Source organism: Lichenostomus cassidix, chromosome 2, assembly GCF_008360975.1.
Source record: "Lichenostomus cassidix isolate B80296 chromosome 2, HeHo_3.0, whole genome shotgun sequence".
In the NCBI taxonomy this organism is placed as follows: domain Eukaryota; kingdom Metazoa; phylum Chordata; class Aves; order Passeriformes; family Meliphagidae; genus Lichenostomus; species Lichenostomus cassidix.
In genome coordinates, this window is record NC_139482.1 from 5,795,737 (window position 1) to 5,817,066 (window position 21,330).

The 21,330-nt window shown below is 45.8% G+C and overlaps 1 protein-coding gene across 2 annotated transcripts in view; it reads right to left on the reverse strand.

Annotated features, from left to right (window-relative positions):
• The window catches only part of RHEB (Ras homolog, mTORC1 binding), a 39,832-nt gene extending 25,335 nt beyond the window's left edge, over positions 1–14,497 (reverse strand). Inside the window, exon 1 of one of the 2 annotated variants that reach the window (XM_085050228.1) lies at positions 14,246–14,497. In XM_085050228.1, the coding sequence (XP_084906354.1) occupies positions 14,246–14,297 (52 nt within the window). In that variant the 5' untranslated portion in view covers positions 14,298–14,497. The remainder of the gene's footprint in view (positions 1–14,245) is intronic. The other variant, XM_085050227.1, reaches the window with a different exon arrangement.
• Between the last annotated feature and the right edge of the window lie 6,833 nt (positions 14,498–21,330).

The following is a 21,330-nucleotide window of genomic DNA, read 5'->3' on the forward strand; positions in this document are numbered from 1 at the left end:
ATCCTGTCTTGCCTACAGAACAAACTACTTTAGGCTTTGTCACAAAAAGCACTCAACAAATTCCATAATGAAATGTTGTCAGTCACGTCAAATTAGCTAAGTATGGCTGCACACTCAACTTACCACACTGCACAGAGATGAAGTTTTCATACTAAAAGATACACTCGATTTAACTTGAACATTGGGATCTTTATCTTCTTTAATTCATACTACCAAGGTGGGCAAAATGGAGACACTGGCATTTCCACAGTGCAGATTACCTATCCATCCATCCTCAGAGCACTGAGCAGGACTGAACGACTTCCTGGAGCCAATGAAGGTTAGTTAACTGGGTAGCAAAGAGGATTACAGCATCCCTCTTCCACAAAGATCTTCTCACAAGATCGCAGGCAATCTCAGAACTCATCACTAGCTCACCATTTATTCATCTCAAGCCACATCGTTAGCAACTTTCTATGGTTAATTAAGATACCCCCCCAGGTACTAATTATAGCTGTGTAGTTGCTGTTTTGCTGATCATTGCTTTGTAGTCTGGTGAATTAGTCTAATGACTATTGAAATGATACATCTGGGTCAATAAAGAATTCTGTTTCTAAACCTCTGGAGACAGCAATACAATGAGCAGTTCGTGTTTTACTCAGATGCAACTTAATTCTACAATTAGACTTTTAATCATGAGGAATTACAAAAACAGCTACTTCAAGCTGTAGCTTTATATGCTTTTGTAGTAATTTCCTCATGATGTCAACATTATAGCAACAGGATTAAAAAATTATTTTCTGATGCTTGGAGACAAAAATCCTCTTCAATTCCTGCAAAGAGTTAAATTCCTGTACTTATGATATTCGGGCTTGATTTCTAACACAGAGTGGTGGCACTCCTCTCTCAACATGCTCTCTGAGCCTTGTGGAGGACAGAGTAAAGGTTATAATCCTCTAAGAGTGAAAGTCTGAGGACCTCAATAAAACATCTTTTGGTAATGTGATAAGGGTCCTCAAATACTGCAGAACGCTTTACGACAAACCAAAGCACAGATCAGCTTTTCAGGACAACCACAAGGTATTTTTTAACTTCTTTGGCACTCTGTCCCATTGCTACAACTGTTCCCTGCCTTTTCTCACCTATATTTTTATTAGTGTATAATGACAGTCTAAGGCAAGATTTTGTAGCAAGAAGTATCCTGCTGTAAAAGAGGAGTTTCACATGATGGTTTGTTAACACCCAAGAGCATGAGCCTGCTGGGAGATGCTTGTTTCCCTTCCTCCTGCATTGCACAATCCTCTTGAGGCTTATCAAAGGTATTCCTCTGCAAGCCAAAAGAAATCTGAGAGCAGTCATTTAGAAACAAAGCCACGTGGCTTCCTTTATTTTCTTCAGATTTCAAAGAAATCGGTCAAACTCACAAGAGTACTTGCAGGCCCTTACTAGGCTGGCAGCAATGAGCCTTCAGAACACAAGCCAAGAGTCTTAATGCTATCTAAATTGTATTTTCTGTAAGGATTTCAAGAAGAGAGCACGTGCTTTATTCTCCGATATTTAGCAGCAGCCTTGCTCCATCCTACAGCAGTGTTCATCCCTCAGTGCTCACTTACACTTTGTTGCAAAGTATTAGAGGTACAAGCAAGTACCTAGAGAAAAATTCCACTGCTTTCCTGCAGCATGTTGTACTTCCAGGCAGTCCGCTTTGTCTACACTTAAGTCAGTAACCACAGCAAAGGACTGTCAAAAGAAATGCTATTTTAGCACACAGTCTAGTTACCTCTGCTTGCTACCCTTGCTGGCAGAAAAACAGAGGGCTGCAGCTTTCTTGCTATTTCCCTTTTAATAAGTTAAATGAATTTTAATTCCATGTGTTAACTGTCAGTTGTCAAAGATGGAAATGCTGCCACAAAGCTTTAAAAAAAAAATCCAGAAAAATTCTGTGGCATACACATCGCCTGGCCATGGAATGCATACATACCTGGCTGCATCCAAGATGCTTTAAATAGGAACTGCATCTTGGTGTTCCCTAACTACAAAGGAAATTCAGACATTCATACCCCAGACAGCCAACCTGTATTTTCTCAGATAAATACCATTCTCTGTATTCCCTTCAGACTTCCTGCAGAAACTGTGCATCCCTGCAGCACCTTCCCACAGCACAAGGCCTAAAATATTTCAGGAGGCAGAAGAAATTCAATGGCATTGGGAGGTGGGTGGTGAGCAACTGAGTTATGCATCACTTGTATATTCTTTTACCATTACTATCATTTATCTTTCCTTTTCTGTCCTATTAAACTGTCTTTATTCCAACCCACAAGTTTTACAATTTTTCCCCCAATTCTGTCCCCAGTCCCACTCTGGGGAGTGAGTGAATGGCTGTGTGGTATTCAGCTGCTCATGAGGTTAAACCTTAACAACTTCTAAAGGGAAGCTTTAAAGGGAAGCTTAAAGATCAGACCCTAATATTTCAGTTTATGACAGAAGTAAAGAGCCTGAACTTTGTACTGACTTCCTCTCAAAGGGGCAAAATTCAACTTCTACTGCTGGCTAGAATCCAAGTCCTTTCTCCCTACACACACACTTCAAGCAGCTCATTAGGTGTTTGAATAAACTTGACCTTTCCTTGGATCATTGGGTATGTACAACGTGAAATGTCTTTGAAAGATACTTTCAGGAACTGCCATTGTTTCATCATTAAATCAGTTTTAAATGCTATGTCATTAGAAGTAAGAAATGCATTCCCCTTTTCCATCCTCAAGGTTTTCGTTTCCACACAAGGCATCAAACTCCCAACTTCCAGTCAGTTCTTTCTTGCAGCTAAAGATTGCTCAGATGTACAACTTCAATTCCCTTTCTTTCTCAAAGTGGATTGTTCCAGCTGCAGTTACCAGCATGAGCTCTCTACCAGACATTGGCTGCTGAATTTTCCAGTTCCATTAAAAACCAGGATAAACTCTTCCCTCCACAAATCTCACTTGCATTTTCAGACTAGTAAGAGAGAAAGAGAACCCTTACCAAGATGGAAAACCTCAGTTCCACTGAATGCAGGTCTTCCCTAAGGATCTCCCCTGCAAAGGACCTTTAGGACTGAAGCCATAGGATTCACAGCTGCCAACACTGTGGCCACCATCCATCAATCATTGCTCACAGCCGCCACCAAGCAGAGGGCCAAGTCTCTGAAAATGTCAGTAAACCTGTCCTAGCATCATTTAAAAACGCAAGTTTAGGAACACAACCTCGAGCATATTGTGGCACCAAGTAACACCAAAAGCAGCTGAAATGGGTGAGGAATAGACCATCCTGGCAGTACTACTGAAATGCATATGACCGCAGGGCCTCAGGATCTTTTTGGAATTGCAAGAACAATAGTAAGAGATATATTTTTCTTTTCCTTGTTGTAGGATGGCAGAAGGCAAGCACCTGACAAAATCCTGACAAGACAGTAATGGTAATATTCCTTCTCTTGGGTAACATCATCCATGCAGGTAATGTGATGTACATTCTCTAACTACAGCTAAGAAGTTTCAGCCTTACTCTGAAGGGAGGTCCACAGAGCTCTCCATCACCTGTAACAAATGCTGAAGACACAACTGATTTGTGCCAACAGTGGCAGGCTACTTTAAAAACGTGTTATAAAAATGCATAAATCAAACTGCACAATAACCACTAGAAGAGATTGGCAACACACACAGCTCCACCCTGCAGCAGTGTGTGACTGTGAGGGGTCAGTCAATGCAACAGGCTCTCTGTGTCACCACTGATGGGTGAAGGTCTGATGAACCCAATGCCAGCAATGCACATGGCAGCCAAACCCTGACAGTCACGGACAGCAGCTACCAGCACCCAACATCAGCACACAGAACTGTTCACCTGCTGTTCCTACACTGGGGGAAGTCCCTACAGCTGCATGAAGCATCAGACACTGCAGTATCAACCCTGACAACACCAAAATCTCTTAACACAGAACAGGAAAGGTGGTCTTTGGGGATACTGACAGAGATTTGTGTTGACTCCTTCTTCCTCCAGAGGAGCAGGTCATGGCTAACTCCATCACATCTCTGTCAACAAATGCTCTGGCAGACACTGAGACAGTTTTGATTAATGTTCATATTGTTGAGCCATGACCACTTCTCCTGTGCTAGCCCAGTGGATCTAAATATAACCATGCCAACATAAAAACCAGCATGTGCCTGAACTGTTCCTTCCTCTACACAGCTCTCTCCCCACCACCAGGTTCCAACCATTTTTGTTGTTACTGCTGTCTCTTCTCCATTTCAGCTCTAGATCTTTTCTGAATCACCTGCATAGGCATCTTCCACGTTACTTCTGCTTATCACGTGAAGCTCCTCCCCTCTATTTATCAGGGTCGAAGAAAGCCACAATCTGCTAAATGCCATCTTCATAGCCTTGCACTTTACCCACTGGAGTTAGTCACCAACCCCTGCCCACCAACGCTGGCTGCAAGCCTCCTGCACTTACACACTTGCCCATCTACCCAGGAGTAGCTGCTGAATAGACAGGACAATCTGCCAACCCTAAGGAAGGCTTAAAGTAATAATATACCAAAATCTCAGCATGACACACATGGGTAAGACAGCAGGGCAAAAAATAAGACCCTGGGGTAAGAATACCACCATGCAGAACATCAGAAGAATCATTACAGCCCCCAACCTTGGGAAATGTTAAGGCAATTTAAGCCAAAGATCTGCCAGATACGACATGATATAGTTGATTTTGCCATAGGGCAGAGAAGATAAATAGGTAACCCTCGTTTGCTGTATCATATGATCAAGTTCTTGCCTGTCATGACAGCTAGCTGGCTTTCTTACCTTCCTAACCAGCACGTATCCATCTGTTGGTTCACAAGGTACTTCAAATTAAGAGGTTTTGGATAAGAATCATACTTTCCTATTCTCAGTTTTCATATTATGTAGTACTGAAAGGTCACAATACAAAACTCTGACCTTTACAAGGAAGAAGAAAAAAGCACAGAACAAATCAAATAAAACCACCCCTGCATCTCACTCCTACCCTCCCCCAAACACCTGAAAGTATCCCAGGGGAATAAATGAGGATGACACCTGCAACTTGACATTATAAATTATTTTTCTATTTTCCACAAGTCAAGCATCTTCCAGCCAGCCCAGCCTTAGCACCTGAGGAAGCTTTGCTCAGAATAGAATAGAATAGAATAGAATAGCTGGATTCTTCACTTCCCAGGGCTCCACTAGCACAACCACACAGCTTGGACAAGCAGCTGAGTACTGAGCTAAAGTTTGAGACAACTTAAAGTCAGGTCAGGCTTCAGGAGACACAGCAGCACATTGTATTTATCTACTGTACAGGTGTCAGCACATCAACCCATCAGTTCTACAAGTTTCAGTCTAGCAGCTCCTCCTCTGTCCTATCACCACACAAAATGTGCAGCTGAGGAAGGACAAGCAGAAAAAACGTTTGTCATAAGACTCCTATACACTCTGTATAAGGAACAAGATTTTGAAACATTCAGACAACCTATTCTTCCTACCTTTTCAGAAAAACTTGAATCACCTCCCAACTGAACCATTTTTACACTTAAGTTTCGCAACCTCAAGAAGTTTATGAAGAGTTTTGATGGTTTTTTTTCAAAATATACTAAAAGGTTGAAACAGCACAACCAACACCTTCCTCTAGAATTTATTCACCAGGGTCATTTCCAAGAAAGCAATGCAGAACAAGGTACTTCAGCACGCTAAGAAACATGGTGCTTGTTTATATGCACATTTCAAAGCAGAAATTTCCAGTTCTAATTAAAAAATGCTAATTTTGAAGCAGATTTCAGAAGACCAAAAATTTGTTATTGATGGAATAACAAGCCTTGAAGCAAAATACACTTTACTGCATTAATGTCAAGCACTTGATTGTTTTGACAGTTTGTGGGACAGATTTAATGGAGTTTTCCTACACATTATGCATCCCAGCTCTTTTGCATACAGCAAGAGTACCTTTAAAGGAGGTCATACATATTGAATGAAGTTTTGGCAATACAATCTGACAAGTTGTTGAAGCTAGACAGATGTATCCCACTAACTCTGGAGACAATGTTGTCAAGAGACACTTTCATATCCTAATTTTGTATTACACTTGCACATGTTTACATCCACACACTGAAGACCACTTATATATTCCCTCTTTTTCCAAATTAAAATTAATTTAACTCCATACCCCACAGAACACAAATAACTAGGTTTGGCACACACGATGTTCTGGTTCCCTGTAATCTAAAATATCCAAGAATACTGACAACCATCCCAGAATAGTGACTCTTCAATCTTTCAGACTTCAGTGTCTTATTAAAAAAAGAGTGTTGAAAGAAAAATTCACTGTTTAAAGCATAATCTATCAGTGAATTGTGATTTCTGCAGTTGATATCCATTTAACATAGAAGGACTAGAACTTTTCTGAACTAATCCTTTATGTGTCACACAGGGTCTTTCATTCCTTGAAAGCCCTTCAGGAATCATGCACTTAGTCTTATGCTTCATAACCTTTGGCCATTACCCACAAATTCCTGATGATTCAACCCAAATCAAACTGCTGTACATTTCCTCCTCATGTTCTAGCCTCAAGTTCTCTAATTCATATAAGTCCCATAAGAAATTCCAGTAGACTTCCTTTTTGCAGGAGCCCCCAAGGCTCAAGCTGGCCTTTTGCTTCTCCTAACTTCATCTTGTGGACCATTGTGCTAGATAATCCAAAATTTGCATTTTGAGAACCCATGTAATCTCTGTTTGCACCACTGCTTCCTTCAGCATTACCTCATCCTGCATCCTTCACGCAGCTATTCTTAAAAATGTCCATGTCCAGCAACCAAAGTGTAGATGTTAAACTGAGGAAGAACCAGAGCATCTCAACAATTAAGCACCTGTGAGTCATCTCTAAGCTCCAAGTGTCGATAAACACAGCTAAAGGAGCAGTCAACCACCTTGAGGAGTCAACTGGCATTTGCAAGAACACATACTTTGTAGGATATCCTACCAAAGACAGAAGATGATGCTGAAAAGCAGCACAGATTTTTTAAGATTTGTTTCCACTGGCTTTCCAAGTAGGAAGGCTATCAGTGACTTCGAATGCCTTTCACTTCCTTGGACATGTTGAAGCGAGGTGGGGGTCAGTCTCTTCTCTTGACCTATTGCATGTTATTTGGGAGAAAACAGCTGTGCCAGGAGAGGTTTAGATTGGATGGTAGGAAAAATTTCTTCTCACAAAGGGTTGTCAAGCACTGGAACAGGCTGTCCAGGGAAGCAGTTGAGTCACCATCCCCGGAGGTATTTAGAAGATGTGTGGATGTGGCACTTGGGGACATGGTTTAGTGGTGGACTTGGCAGTACTGGGTTAAAGGTTGAATTCAATGTTCTTAGAAGTCTTTTCCTTGAAGCTTTGGCTTTGATCTGTTGCAACATTTTTACTAGCACGTGTTTCCAGAATATTCCAGACTGTACCACTTGAAGCATCATGTGAATTTGAACACTTTCAGAACAAGGTTTAGGTTTACCCCAGGTCAAACATTTAGCTTTTTGTCAATTCTGCATGAATTGATTAGATTTGACTAGAAGGTTATTTAAACAAGAACCTTGAAAGCTTGATTTCTTTGTAGTTCCCTAGCACACATTTCACCAGCTGCACAAGGCCATCTTTTTCCCTCAAGAGAACAACTCCAGTTCAGAAGTCCCGCTGCCAAAAGTTGACCAAAACACATTCACGCCTATTTCAGGTGGTGGAAGAAAACACTTCTAATGTGATTTCATAATAAGTCTGACTGAAGAGAAGTCTGCACAGCCACAAAGAGCCTACACCACCATCCCCCCAAATCCCATGTTCCTGACCCCATTCCCCCTGTCAGGGCTGCACTCACAGAGCTGACCAGCTGAAGGATACAAAAACTTTCCCTTCTGTTTGCTTTACTTTTCAAAGAAATCAATTCCCTGAGCTGGTGGACAGCCTTCCATCACACCAGTGCCAGCACCTGGGTGGGGGCAGCAAGGTCCAACTTCCAGCTCCACCTGGGCCAAGGGATGCCCCACCCTACAGAGTTCATTTGCATCTGCCTTCATTATGTGGCAATTAAAAAAGAAAGTGGCTGGGATGTCTCTTGAGAAAAGCTGCACCTGAAAGCCTGTTTCAGCACTATGTTCAAAAACTGCCTCAGTTTACTTCCTTGTGGCAAGTTCAATGCAAGCAACTTTTCCCCACAAAAATCCCAATTCAGCATCCACTGTAGTCTGTATTTCTCAAAAAGGAAAGGCAACCTGAAACAGTCTATATTAGTACGTTTTCAGTAAACTTAATAATCTGAAACCTTGTTAAAAGGTCTGCTAGGCAACATGTAACATCGATTTTGTCCACACTGTTCCCTTTTCACCCCATCCCATATACCCTCATTTACAGGAGAGCTGCCATCAATGGGCAGGAACCATACTGGAATGCCGATGTCCTTACCAGGACTGGAAGAAAGAAATTTTAAGGAACAACCATGCCCCAAACTCGGGAAGCACATTTTCCTTTCGTACATTATCAAATTCACAACGTATCTGCTGTTCACTTCAAATACAGACCTCGGAAAACAAAAGGGAGCCTCTGAAATCCTTAAGGAGACAAATACACGACTGACAAGGGCTGCTTCATGTTTTTACACCCTGCGCTTCATGTCTGCAGCTTCTGATTTAGGGTAATTTGAGATGACACCAGCCAATTGACTCATGCAGGATTCGCAGAGCCTGAGTGCATTATGAACATCCCACAGAGAAGCTGTTTCGATTTTGGATGGAATACACGATTAAGTTGAGCAGTTTTTAAAGCACGCCCTTGGCCGTCACCTTCAGGAGAGCTACAGGAAGTTAATCATAATCGGCATTTATCACTTTTTAGCCTGCTCTTCCAATCCCCGGTGCGTGGTCAGGCTGAGTTTCCGCAGCAGCCTGTACCGCAGAGGTGGCTGCCTGAGCCAGAACCTACACTTAAGGCAGTGTAGTAGATCTAAATGAAGAGCTCCGACTTTATATAGCTTATAAATTACAGGATCTACATTTCGTTTGGCTTTTCCTGTCGACGTTAACTCCAAGTTGTGTAATCAAACACCAAAACGCCCCCATGTATACAAGCAAAACGTGCAAGCGTTACCACTGACAGAGCAGAGTAGGCAATTTAAGAGTTAATCCTGGAGCAGTGTCCTCAAATAACCCTACGGTGGCTTGATATTACAGCTGAACATGCTGCCTCTAGTGCTTCCAGCTACTGCTATCAAATGCTTCGTAGCAACTTTCCCTGCTGTAGCCACTATCGCAGCCACTAACAGCGAAATGCAATTAAAGCTGGCATTTGCAGCCTCATCCCAGTCCCCTGGGAGCTGCAACCTTTCTTCCTCGCAGCACTGCCGCACCCTGGCACAGCCAACTGCGGCCCTGGCGAGGGCAGGGCGATGGAAGTCATCTTGGCACTTAGGAGGGACTCGGGAAAATGTTAACCTTACGTATCAGCTGGCTCCCGAACCGCTCCATTTTCCTGTTACATCTCAGGCTTTCCCATGTTGCGGACACAGCCGATTGTGTAAACCGAATTACAGCGCACGACAGCGGTAATTTCTCCATTCCTCCTCTGTTGACATTTACACGGGCAATTTATCGCCTGCTAAAATTACCACTTCCCCCATCCAATCCCAGAGGGATCCCTGCTCGGGGCGGAACGCTGCTGTGCGAGCAGATGCCATCTTTCAGACACGAAGAGCAAAGCCTCAGCTCCATTTTACAATGCAAACCTCCTAACACTCAAACAACTCGCGTTTTCAAACCCCGTAACTACATTTTGCCATAACAATTATTTTTACTATTTATAGGTCCATATTGAAGTTACTGCTTTTTCTGCCTTTCTTGCTTTTCAGGCAAGGTAAGAGGCGGAAGAGGCATTTTTAAACTTAATACAACCACCTGGAAGCCCTTCCACACAAATCTAACGCTGACAGATCACTTTGTTCCATCAGAGGGTTTTTTTGATACCTGCATGCCGCAGTCAGACCATGACTACTTCTGCCTGCAGCATGGTCTGCTCTACACCTACACACACACAAAATTTGATTTATTTATCCGGGGAAGAAAATAGGTAAGTGCCCTATTATTAACTGGATTTTGCCCTCAGAGCTATAAACTGCCCAGGAGAGCATTTTCAGATGACCAGTCCGAACACGTAAAATTCACATAGAGAATTACAGTTTCTGCAAGTACATCTGTAAAACCAGTAGCACAACTTATACGAACAGCAGAAAAGAAATCAGGCTCAGATAAGGACCTACAACTGAAGCAGCTGATCCAAACAACACCTCCCTGCTCATCTTAAATGCATCAGTTCAATATAACACAGAGAATCCAAATAATAAGGTAATTTACAAGATGATCTAAGTAACCTCTCCTTTCATACAGGCATTTATGGTCTGAATTTGCATATTTCCTCTATAGACAAAAAAGGAATTAAATGGAGCACAAAGCATTTTTGACGACTCTACATTCCTTTTATAGGGGCTGTTACTTAGAAAAGAATCAGAAAATCTTAGTCCTGCTTGTTTTATTTTCATGCAAATCCATTACTTCCAATTATATTTGGGATACATTAAATTATGACCAAAATACAAGCATGAAGATTCTTTTTAGTAAAGACAGTAACTTAATAAAATTTTATGCTTCATCATGCAGAGGACAGATTTCATCCAGAATCAAGTAGCTGGTCCACTCTGATCACTTCCCAACCAACAGTAATCAAAGTCAAGTTCCTCTGCTGTGAAACTATTCAGATTTTGGGATGAAATCCATCTGATTTCTACTCAGAACGTTGCTGAAACAAGCACACTTACATAATGGAATTTAACTTTCTCAGACCAATTTAAGCCTGAGCAAAACCCAACGGAGACATTCTTGCATGATTTTGTCTCGCGTCGTGCCACAACCTGCATGCTATATCCACAGATAATCAGTCTTCCTCACCAAAAAACAACTGAAGCTCCTGGCAAATACTCTGTCTTGTATTTCAGAAAGTATGACTGCCTGGGAATTCACGAGGCTTCCACTGTGATCTCTCCCATCAGCAAAGAGTACGAGTTTCATGTATGAAAGGCTTGATGGTGGTGTTGAAAGATAGAGGGAGTGTATTCAAACAAGCAGACTCCTGAATTTTCTATTCCGAGAACTATTATACCAGAATACCACTCCCAACCTCTACTTTACCTGACAACAGCACTGGGATAAGATTAAAATTTAATATAAGTAAAATAAACACGGGCTTAGCATGAAGCCAGTACGATTTTCAGAGCCCATTTCTCAAATCCCCGTGCCCACCCCTCACTGTACATGCTTATAACCTGAGAGACCCACGGCATCACTGAATCATCAGCTGTAGGGAACAGCTCACTGCTTGAAATATGTCATCAAAACCCGGTTATTTCAGCAGTAACTGAGAGAGACCCGAGGAAAAGAGCTCCCCATTTTCTGACAGCTTCATCTCAAACACTGTAGTTACAGGGGGAGCACCCAACTTCTCAGAGCAAGTCACCTAAGCATTTAGGCCAACCTGTAAAACTGCAAGCATTTCACAACTCACCAGAGTTAGCCTGCCTCGTTCCAGGGTCAAGATTAATGTTAAAGGCAAAACAATACAGTTCCCTAATTATAAAAGGAAATTTAGAAAGCATTTCCTTCCAGTCCTTCAGATTCTGGAATTATTCCCCACCTTAATGAACATAGTTCTATACAATGCAGCATTTCCTCCAACAGAAGCGTTCTTCCTTTTCTACCACCCAAAAACTTGTCCTAAACCAAGATTATATCCTTTCTTACCCAGGGTTCAAGTGATACTCTTGCCATCATAGTACAAAACAAGACAATCAAAAGTTTCCCTGATGCCAAACTAAGTCCCCATCCTTCTAAGCTTTAGGAGGCACACTTGGCTAAGTAGAGGACCCAGCCTAAATCTCAGTTTAACCTTCTTGCTTTTCCAACAGCTTTACAAGATGGAAATAAGACCCCAATGGCCCATTTCTACTGCTCGAACTTTTACTTATTTGCCTAGAAATTTAATGACAACGAAAGTTAAGTTCCAGTAAAACAGATTTTCCCACCCCCTAAATTCTATGTTCATACAACCTGTAGCTCTCCTAATAAGACTGGTCTTGTCCCATTAAGCCCAACTCTGCATTAGTCTCAGAAAACTTTAGTTGAAGAAGCTTGGCAGTAGGTCTTAACAGTTAGGTAACTTTTTGCCCATCCTTTCCACAAGTACTATTGCTCACATCATCAACCAAACTAACAACTTTATACTTTTTCTCTATTTTTCCTCAACTGGTCCTACATCGTACTAACATTTGATTTTTTGCCTGCTGCTTGTTACTGTCAACAGATGAAGGACCAAAGCTCAACAGTACACCCAGTCCCCATTACAGACTTTGAAAGGACAGAATTTCAAGCATTCTCCCTTCCCACTTACACTGCCCATTGCTTGCTCCCACCAGTGCTCAAATAAAGAAAACATAACACACAAGACAATGAACAGACTGCAACATGTGATGTCATACAGACTGTGCAAACTGATTGATCCACTGCTCCCTGTTCTGCTTAAGGACTGGACAAACTCATCATCATTTTTAAACGAACCTGTCTCAAAGTCAGGCTGCACTTATGCACAAAATCCAAGAAACAGCTCCCCTTATTTAGCCTTTTTTTAAATAGATTTAAAAATGCTTTTAAAAGGGTTCTTTATGCTGTTTGCCATATAAGACAAATTACTGATTTAGTCACTACTTTAATGTAAAAAACCCTTCCATATCAGCGTAGTATCTCTCTGAAGCGTCTCTTTCTTTTTCCCCCAACCACACATTATCTTCCACATTGATCTATGCTTTTAAGTTTGATCGATTATCACCGGCTGCACTACAGCTCATTTCCCTCTGCTTCAAGAACCCGAATGCTGAAACATCTGAAACCACTCTCCATCAAAGACAGTGAATGCAGGGGAGACTATCACACCTTTTGTACGAAACAAAACCCTCGATCAGCTGCTACAGACTCGTGCTGGATGCTTCCACGAAGTTCGTCGCTGTGTCCCAGCGGATGAGCCCGAGCTGGACTGTCCCAGCGGATGAGCCCGTGCCGGGCTGTCCCAGCCGAGGAGCCCGTGCTGGACTGTCCCAGCGGATGACCCCGTGCCGGGCTGTCCCAGCCGAGGAGCCCGTGCCGGGCTGTCCCAGCCGAGGAGCCCGTGCCGGGCTGTCCCAGCCCAGGAGCCCGTGCCGGGCTGTCCCAGCCCAGGAGCCCGTGCCGGGCTGTCCCAGCCCAGGAGCCCGTGCCGGGGACAGCCCGGAGCCGACGCGGCCCCTCGGGGACAGCGGCTGCACCGCTGCTGCACCAACATCTCCACGGGGGCAGAAACAGGCCACACACGGGCACCAGACCCACTTGGCTTCCCCCATTATTTCCAACCGGCTTTATTATTCAAATCACAGAACCACCGGCGCTGGAAGAGCTCTGCGGTCATCGAGTCCGATTCAGGACCCGACAGCACCGTGCCAACCACGGCACGGAGTGCCGCGGCCAGGCTGCCTAAACACCTCCGAGGATGGATACTCCACCACCTCTGCGGGGTGCCCATTCCAGTGTCTGAGCACCCCTTCTGAGAAGAAATTCCTCCTCATGTCCAACCTAAACCTCCCGTGGCGCAGATTAAGCCCACGTCCTCTCGTCCTGTCGCGGGTAGCCTGGGAGCAGAGCCTGCCCCGCAGCTGGCTGCACCTCCCGTCAGGGAGCTGTGGGAGCGACGAGGCCTCCCTGAGCCTGCTTTCCTGCGGGCTGAGCGCTCCCATCGCCCCGCACAGCACACGCACTCCAGACCCTTCCCGGGCTCGCTGCGCAGGGAGCGCTGCACGGAGCTGGACCCCAGCAGCCCGAGCCGGCGGGGCAGAGCCCCCTCCCCAGCTCCCCCCGTCCCGGCTCTCCAGGCTGCGCCCGGGGCGTGTGGGGGGGCGAAACTTCCTATTAAGGGCACGGCGGCCGCGGGCCCGCAGCTCTGCGGCGCCGCCATGGCGGGGCCCTCCCTCGCTCCCTCCCTCGGGCCGCGGCTGCGCGCTCGGGGCGGCGGGAAGCGCCGCTGCCTCCGCTGCACCTGCCGCCGCCGCCGCGGGGGAGGGCGATGCGGCGGCACCCGGAGCCCCCCGCCCGCAGCCCCGCCGCGACACCCGCGCCGCGCTCACCCACGCTCCGGTAGCCCAGGATCGCGATCTTGCGGGACTTGGACGGCGGCATCTTCTCCCCGCCCGGCCCCGAACCACATCAAGGGCGGCTGCGGCGGCTGCGGCGGAGGGCGGCGGCGGGCGGCTGTGGGAGCGCGGGGCGCGGCGCCAGCGACATGCGGGGGGCGCGGGGGGAGCGGCGGCGGCCGGAGCGCGCTCGGGACGCGCGGCGCTGGCAGCGGCGGGGCCGCACCACGTGACCGCCGCCGCCGCGCGCCGGCCCCGCGCACGCACCTGCGCGTCACAGGAAAAAACTCCCTGCGTCACCCCCGCCCGGCGCGCGCCCCCTCCCGCCCGCCGATTGGTCGGCGCGGCGGCGGCGGCGGGCGCCGATTGGCCGGGGAGCGGCAACGGCCGCGTTCGAAGGGGAGGGGGCGGGGCCGGGCGGGCAAGGGCGAGCGGGGACGCGGGGGGGGGAAGGGGGGGAGGCGCGCGCCAAGGCCCCGCGCGCGTGCGCGCGCTGCGTGCGGCGGTTGGTGCGTCCCGCGCGCGCTGCCCGGGCCCGAACCCGAACCCGAATGTACCCTGTCCCGCTCCCTGCCCCGCTCCCTGTCCCGCTCCCTGCCCCGCTCCCTGTCCCGCTCCCTGTCCCGCTCCCTGCCCCGCTCCCTTCACTCGTTCCCATCCCCAATTCCCATCCCTTCTCCCGCTCCGGCATGCTCCTGCTCCCTATCCGGGCCCCTGCCCCAGTCGCAGTCACCTTGTTCATCCCCGTCCACATCGCTATCTCCATACCTGTTCCGGTTCCCGTTCCCGGCCCTATCTCCGTCCCTCTCCCAGTCCCGGCCCCGGCTCCAGCCCAATCCCATCCCCGTCCCCATCCCTGTCCCCATCCCGTCCCCATGGCAGGGGCTCCCGGCCATGGGCTCCCCTGTGCGCTGTCCCTCCGGTGTCCCTCAGGCTCCAGGGCACTGTACACAGCCCGGCCCGGCAAGCTCGGCCGGCCTTGGCGCTGGTCCGAATCCGTCTCGGTGCCTCCGCACAGCGCTCCCCGTGCCCGCAGATGGGTCTTGTCGCTCCCAGCATCGATAAAGTGCTGGGAATTGCATGCCAGGGAAGGCGGGGAGGCGGCTGGGGGCTTGGGGATGGTTAACCATGAGATCCAAGCAGTGGGGAGTGTTTCGCTTTGAAAAGAGAGCTGCATGTGCTGACTGAACACCTGATGGATGCAGAATTAAGGGAGAAAGACACGAAGAACAGGAAAGTTATAGTTTTCCCCTCTGCTACCGATTTTGAACACTTTGGGTTAATATCTACCCTTTCCACGTTTTCTTGAAAAATTAATGTTAGAAGTAATTCTTCTTTTTAATGTGCATCTTGTCTTTTCGGGGAACACTGATACCTAAAATGCAATTATCCCAACAACTAAGTACAACTCAGCCAACCTAACAGCTGGCTGATGTGAAGGGAGATGGACTGGCTTCTCCCTGATCTCACCCATGCATTCCCGCATGTTCGTCTAACCTGGTGACAGGGCAGAGAACTAAAGCAAAAGAAAGCCATTTGTACACAAAGGGGATTCGCTTCTGGAGGAGCAGACAGGCTCTTAGCAGATAGCTGCATTTTTGGGGATGGTCTAATTGTACCCTTTGTCTCCTGGATTATGGGTTTTTACAGGACAAGTGCTGGTAACTGGTGAAACAGCAGGAATAACAGCCTCCAGTGAATAGGTACATGATGGAAGGATAGTTATTTCACGAGGAAACACGGGGTTTTGTACTTTCTCAGTGATGGCTGTGGTGATACAACTCTGCATGCTCATTTTCTGTGTCTAGCCTCTCTTTTCCACTCTCTGCAGCACAGATTCCTGCTTCACCACAGCCCTTGAGCATCACCCTGTAGGGATTGCTGGGATGTGGGGGGCCTGCAAAAAAGCAGCAGCCTGTGGAAATCCAGCCTTTGTGAACAGGGATCCTGTTCAAAGCTCTCCAGGAGGTGCAGAGGGACAGCCCTGCCCGATGTACAGCACCACATTCCTTTTTGTCTTGCGTCTTTTGAAATGCATAAGTGTTTACAGAGGACATGAGGGTTGCAGTAGCTGTGAACCTGCAGGACCAACCCTTGGAGCTGTGCCATCATCTTTACATTTGCTCCCTCTGGAACCAGTCCATGGTCCAAAATTTGGGCTTTTTGCTGAGCCAGAAGACTGAGAGGACTGAGATAAGAATTATTTTCCAATGACGTGGATTTGAAAAAATAGCTGAAGTTTGTGGTAGTTGCACTTTCAACTTCCATCTCCTTACAGCTCTTATTACTTCCCTGTTGTATTTTGGCACTGGGCTTTTTACTCTTGTGAAACCTAATCTGTATTTTCAGAATATATATATATATATATATCTCTGAATACATATCCATACCACTCCCCATGCCTGGGGTGGGGAACATCAGCATTTTTCTCATTTTTGAGAGTTTCTGGGTTTTCTCCCTCCTTGGCATTCCACTTTCTTTTGATTAGGTCTTTTCCCTTACTCCCTTTTTCTTATCCCACTCACCTTTTGGGCCCATGTCTATTTATTTATCTGGTTTCTGTTGACTTGCCCCTGCTTACTCTGTGCTTGTTTATGGGGGTTCACTACTGCAGGGTTTCCATTTCCCCCCATTATTGCCTTTATTGCTTCAAATTGCAATGGAGTTATCCCACCTGAGGATATCCTTGTGCTTGTCAGCAGGAACACAGAACACATCCTCTCTGGGCATGGCTTTGTTTTGAAGAAAAACCTTTAACTTCATTTTCTTCCACCATTTCTTTGGTAGGAATTGGCTAAGCCTTACTCCATCAGGATCACGTAAGTGCATCATTCTATCTTGACTGGGACACTCAGAATACAGGCAAATACAGAGCTTTCAGGGAAGTTTGTTGTTTTTCCATGCTCTAGGGCTGGGTGACACTGCTGGTGGCCTTTGGCAGCACTCTGGGACACTGCTACTCAAGTGGCAGCAGCTTAAGCAGAGATGAGAGGATCTGGACTGTGGTAAGGCTGTTATTGCATTTCTCCTGCCCAGGTGAAGTTGAAGCACTTCTGGAATGCTTTGGAGCAGAAGGAGAGCACACCTGTGGCTGTGAATGTCTAATCCAGGCATTGTGCATTAGCTCAACTCTTCCTGTTTACATGTTTAGGGCTGAACAGCCTCAACACACCAAGCACATTTCCTGAAATTCCCTCCCTGTGTAACAATCCAAGTGTGATGTTCAAGTTGTGTTTTCCCAGGGCAGCATTCCACAGCATCAGTAGCATTAGGAATTAGGGCTTTGCCTGTGCATTCCCTGGTCCTGCTGCAGCCTCCTCACGTCTACAGGGTTTGCAAATTGTGAGCTACAAAGAAGTTCAGAGAACTCTGGGACAAGTGATGTGCCCCATATGCCTCTGCACTGGCTGTGCTCCAGGCCTTTTCCCTGTCTCCCTTTGCCAGGGACTCCTTCAATTCAAACACAGCCTTGGGATTGATTTAGATGATAAATGACATTAATTTTACTGTAAATGAGATAACAACATGGTCAAAGAATGCAACACATCAGATGTGGTTCTGAAAGACAAGATACCAAAGGGGAAAACTGCAAGTACAGGTGGAGTGAGTCTCTGTGGAGAGATCAAGATGTTGAGGGAGGCTGGACAAACACAGCACAACTTTCTTTTGTTGCCTGTATCTGCTTTTCCCTGATGGAAGAAAAACCATGACACATTTAATGTAGTAAAGGTAACTCAGCAGCCAAGTATTTTTATGCTAATGCAGTACGTGCAAACCCACAGACACTCAGCTACTCAGCTCCCAAGCACAGAACAGCTCTGACTTGTACCTTCAATTCCTGTAGCAGCAATTACCAGTGCAATTACCTGCTCTGTCCTTCAGCAAAGCGGGACCTTCCCGAGGAGTGTTTTGAAGTGTGTCCAGTGTTTGCACTGGGCGTGCTTCCACAGGCACAGCACAGCCTTTGCTGCCCACAGAGGTTACATTCAGTTCAGCCTTGCACTTGTTTCTGCCCCCTCCTGCCTTTTCACAGCGATTGTATTTTGCAATAATCAGATAGAGACACTGGCAAAATGTTAGCAGGAGCAAATTAAGGGACTAATTCAGTTCCGAGGGGCTGCTGACAGCACAGGTTGATGCCCTACAGGTCCTGGTGTGCAGCTGGCAGGGATACACGTTCCATAGCTCTTTTTCTACAGGAATGAGTTGGATGTGTGAGTACAGGTCACCTCCTGCCCATTCACTTCAGCAGGAACAGGTCTGACTGCAACCACCAGAAAACAAATGAGTACCAAGAAAGTGACTTTCAAAACCACATTTAAATTAAGACCTGAAGAGTAAAGAGCAGTGTCTGCAGAACATTCTTTTTGCATAAATGCCTTATGTGGGTACAAGGGTAGCATTAAATTATTCGTAATGGCATTTTCCTCTGGAAATTACCCTTAATAAGTGCTCAATATGGGTGAAAGTTCACAGAAACTTTAGAAGTAAACTGGTTTGTTCTAAAGCTGCCTGGAGAGCTCAGTGGGAGCAGCTAGAGAGCCTGCTGTGAGACAGGATTAAGCACTGTGAAACAGGATTAAGTGTGGTTTCACTTCTAGTTAGACCAAAACTGAAAAACTCCAACTTACCCTACTTCCACTCTAAAAATGGCAAGGAGTGTTCTCCATGTGGAGTCTTGGAACTGCTTCAGTCAGATTCCTCCTGTCTGCCGTGAGGACAAGAGCTCAGGCCTTGGAAATCAAGGCTTGTTCTTTCTATGTTACTCCAACATTCACAGCACAACAATATCTCTTAATAAAAGAAGATGAATAGGCCTCAGGAACACAATAATTGGAATTCAGTTCCTAGCAAATATTGTCTGATCTTGGGCCTTTTGCCTAAAGGATTCCAGAAGTAAAACAGGAAAATGCTTTTCATCAATGTCAGCAAAGGGTGATTTTTCCTCAGTTCAGAGCATCTCTAGGTACTGACAAATACTGAGGGCTGAAATCTACTAAAGAACATTGTCTTACACCTAAGCAGCTAAAAATATCCAGAGTAGGTAAAAGCCCTTCCAAGACAAAGAAGCCCTTCAGAATAATTATCTTTCACAGACATCTCTTGCTGGGCACGTAAATGCACAGAGAAGCAAAGGCATCAATCATGTGTTTTACAGTCCTGCTGGTTAAAATAGAACCCATTTCTTCACCTGCACTATTGACCAGGCTTTCAGGAGTCACTGGGGACATTTACTGACTCCTCCATCTGCAGCATGGTCCTGTCTGTGGCAAGAAAAGGAGCTCCTGGAGCTGTTGCTGTGGTCTGATCTATAGGTACTGCTTGCTACCTGTCCAGAAGGGAAAATGCACAAGAACTGGAGTTTAATGACATTTTATTAATTCTTTTTCATGGCTGAGGCCTCTAATGAGCTACATGAAGAGCCCTAGACTGAAGCTCTAGTTGCACTGTCCCTTTAATGTGGAACATGCAGCAGCACTGCTGAGTCACCCCTCTTCTCTCTACTCTCATTTACTTACTCCTGTCCCTCCCTCATGCTGGAACAAGCATTTTCCTAGCTCTGTAGAAAACTGATCTGTATTAAAGATGACACGATTTCTTTAACTTTGTTTACTGCATCAGCACTGGCACTTGTGCCATCAGAGGCTGAGTGCATTTTGATGGCATTGCTGTTTATTCGTGCTGCTGGGGTCACACCGCGGTTCTGCCACTCACAAATGCACTGTTCAGAGCTGAATTCCACAAAGCAAGCATGGAAATTCTCTAAACACAGTTTTGTACCACGGAGGAGGCTCAGTCCTGGGTCCACAACATGTCAGCAGCACATGTAATTATGTGAAAATAAGAACTCTGTACATGGTTGTCTGAAAACTGCAAATTCATCCTGGCTTTCTGCACACTGCTGCATGCAGGCAGGCCACAGCATCTGCATGGAACAGGGACAGAATCTGTGCTACAAAATATGTATTAAAAAAGTTATCAGTGGCTCAACCCTTATCTTTAAAAATACCTTAACCAAAGGGCTGAAGAATGTGCTCATGCAGACGAGTGACAGAGAGATCTCACGATGCTTTTGGGCAACTCCTGCCATCCCATCTCCCAGAGGAGGCTGCAGTGCCTGGGCTGGAGCAGAATGAATCCTGGCTTTCACAAAGCTGCACCTACCTGGTTTGTGTGGCATTTGCAGGTAGCACTGCTGCCCACTTACCCTTAATCACAGTCACCTACCACAAATTATCCCCTCCACACACCCTAGGAAGAAGGAGAGCCACTGTTTTTTAGTTTCAATCACTCCATCTGCCCCACAGCAAGATAATCAGAGCTGGCTGATAATCAGATCCCGAGGTTGTTGCTGTTAGGACAAAGCAGCTGCTCCAATTCAATACCATCAGGAACTGCAGGGAACAGAATCAATATTTATCCAGTCAGAAAAGCTGCTGGAGAAGACTTGACAATATTTTTCACAGGGTAAGAAAGTGGGAGAAAGTCTAAGTGAACAGTTTCCATTGTGTACTACAGGAATATTTTTAATCATGAAATATACCTGCAAGTACAAAGTTTTCACATTTAGTTAAAAATTTGAATTCTTGTAGAAAGGGGAAAAGTTCTGAAGAAATAGTTTTACAGTACTATTACTTTAATGTTACTGTTAAATATTACTATTATATTTACATTTTATAAGCAAACTGAAAACTGTTCACCTTTTACCTCCATCTTTATAAATGAAAAAATAATGGATCCCTTTCCTGCATTATTCCAGTGCAGTATTCAAGCTGGAAACACAGCACAGAAGTCCTGCCTGCAGTATCCCATTAGCATAAGCCACCTTTAAAGTCAAACCAATATAAGAATGCTCTTGGTTCCTGGTTTGCAGTAATCCAAATGCAGGCACAGTCATACCTGTGAAAGAACTTGGCACGAACTGCTAAAACCAAACTGATGTTTTAGGGTTTAATTTCTTCCATCTACAAGAATCTACAATTATAAAAGTCTCATCTTCAAACTTTACAGTACATTTACATTAGCAAATACCCCATGGCTTTCCTCACTCCTCCGCTTCTGTACAAATCATATACAAT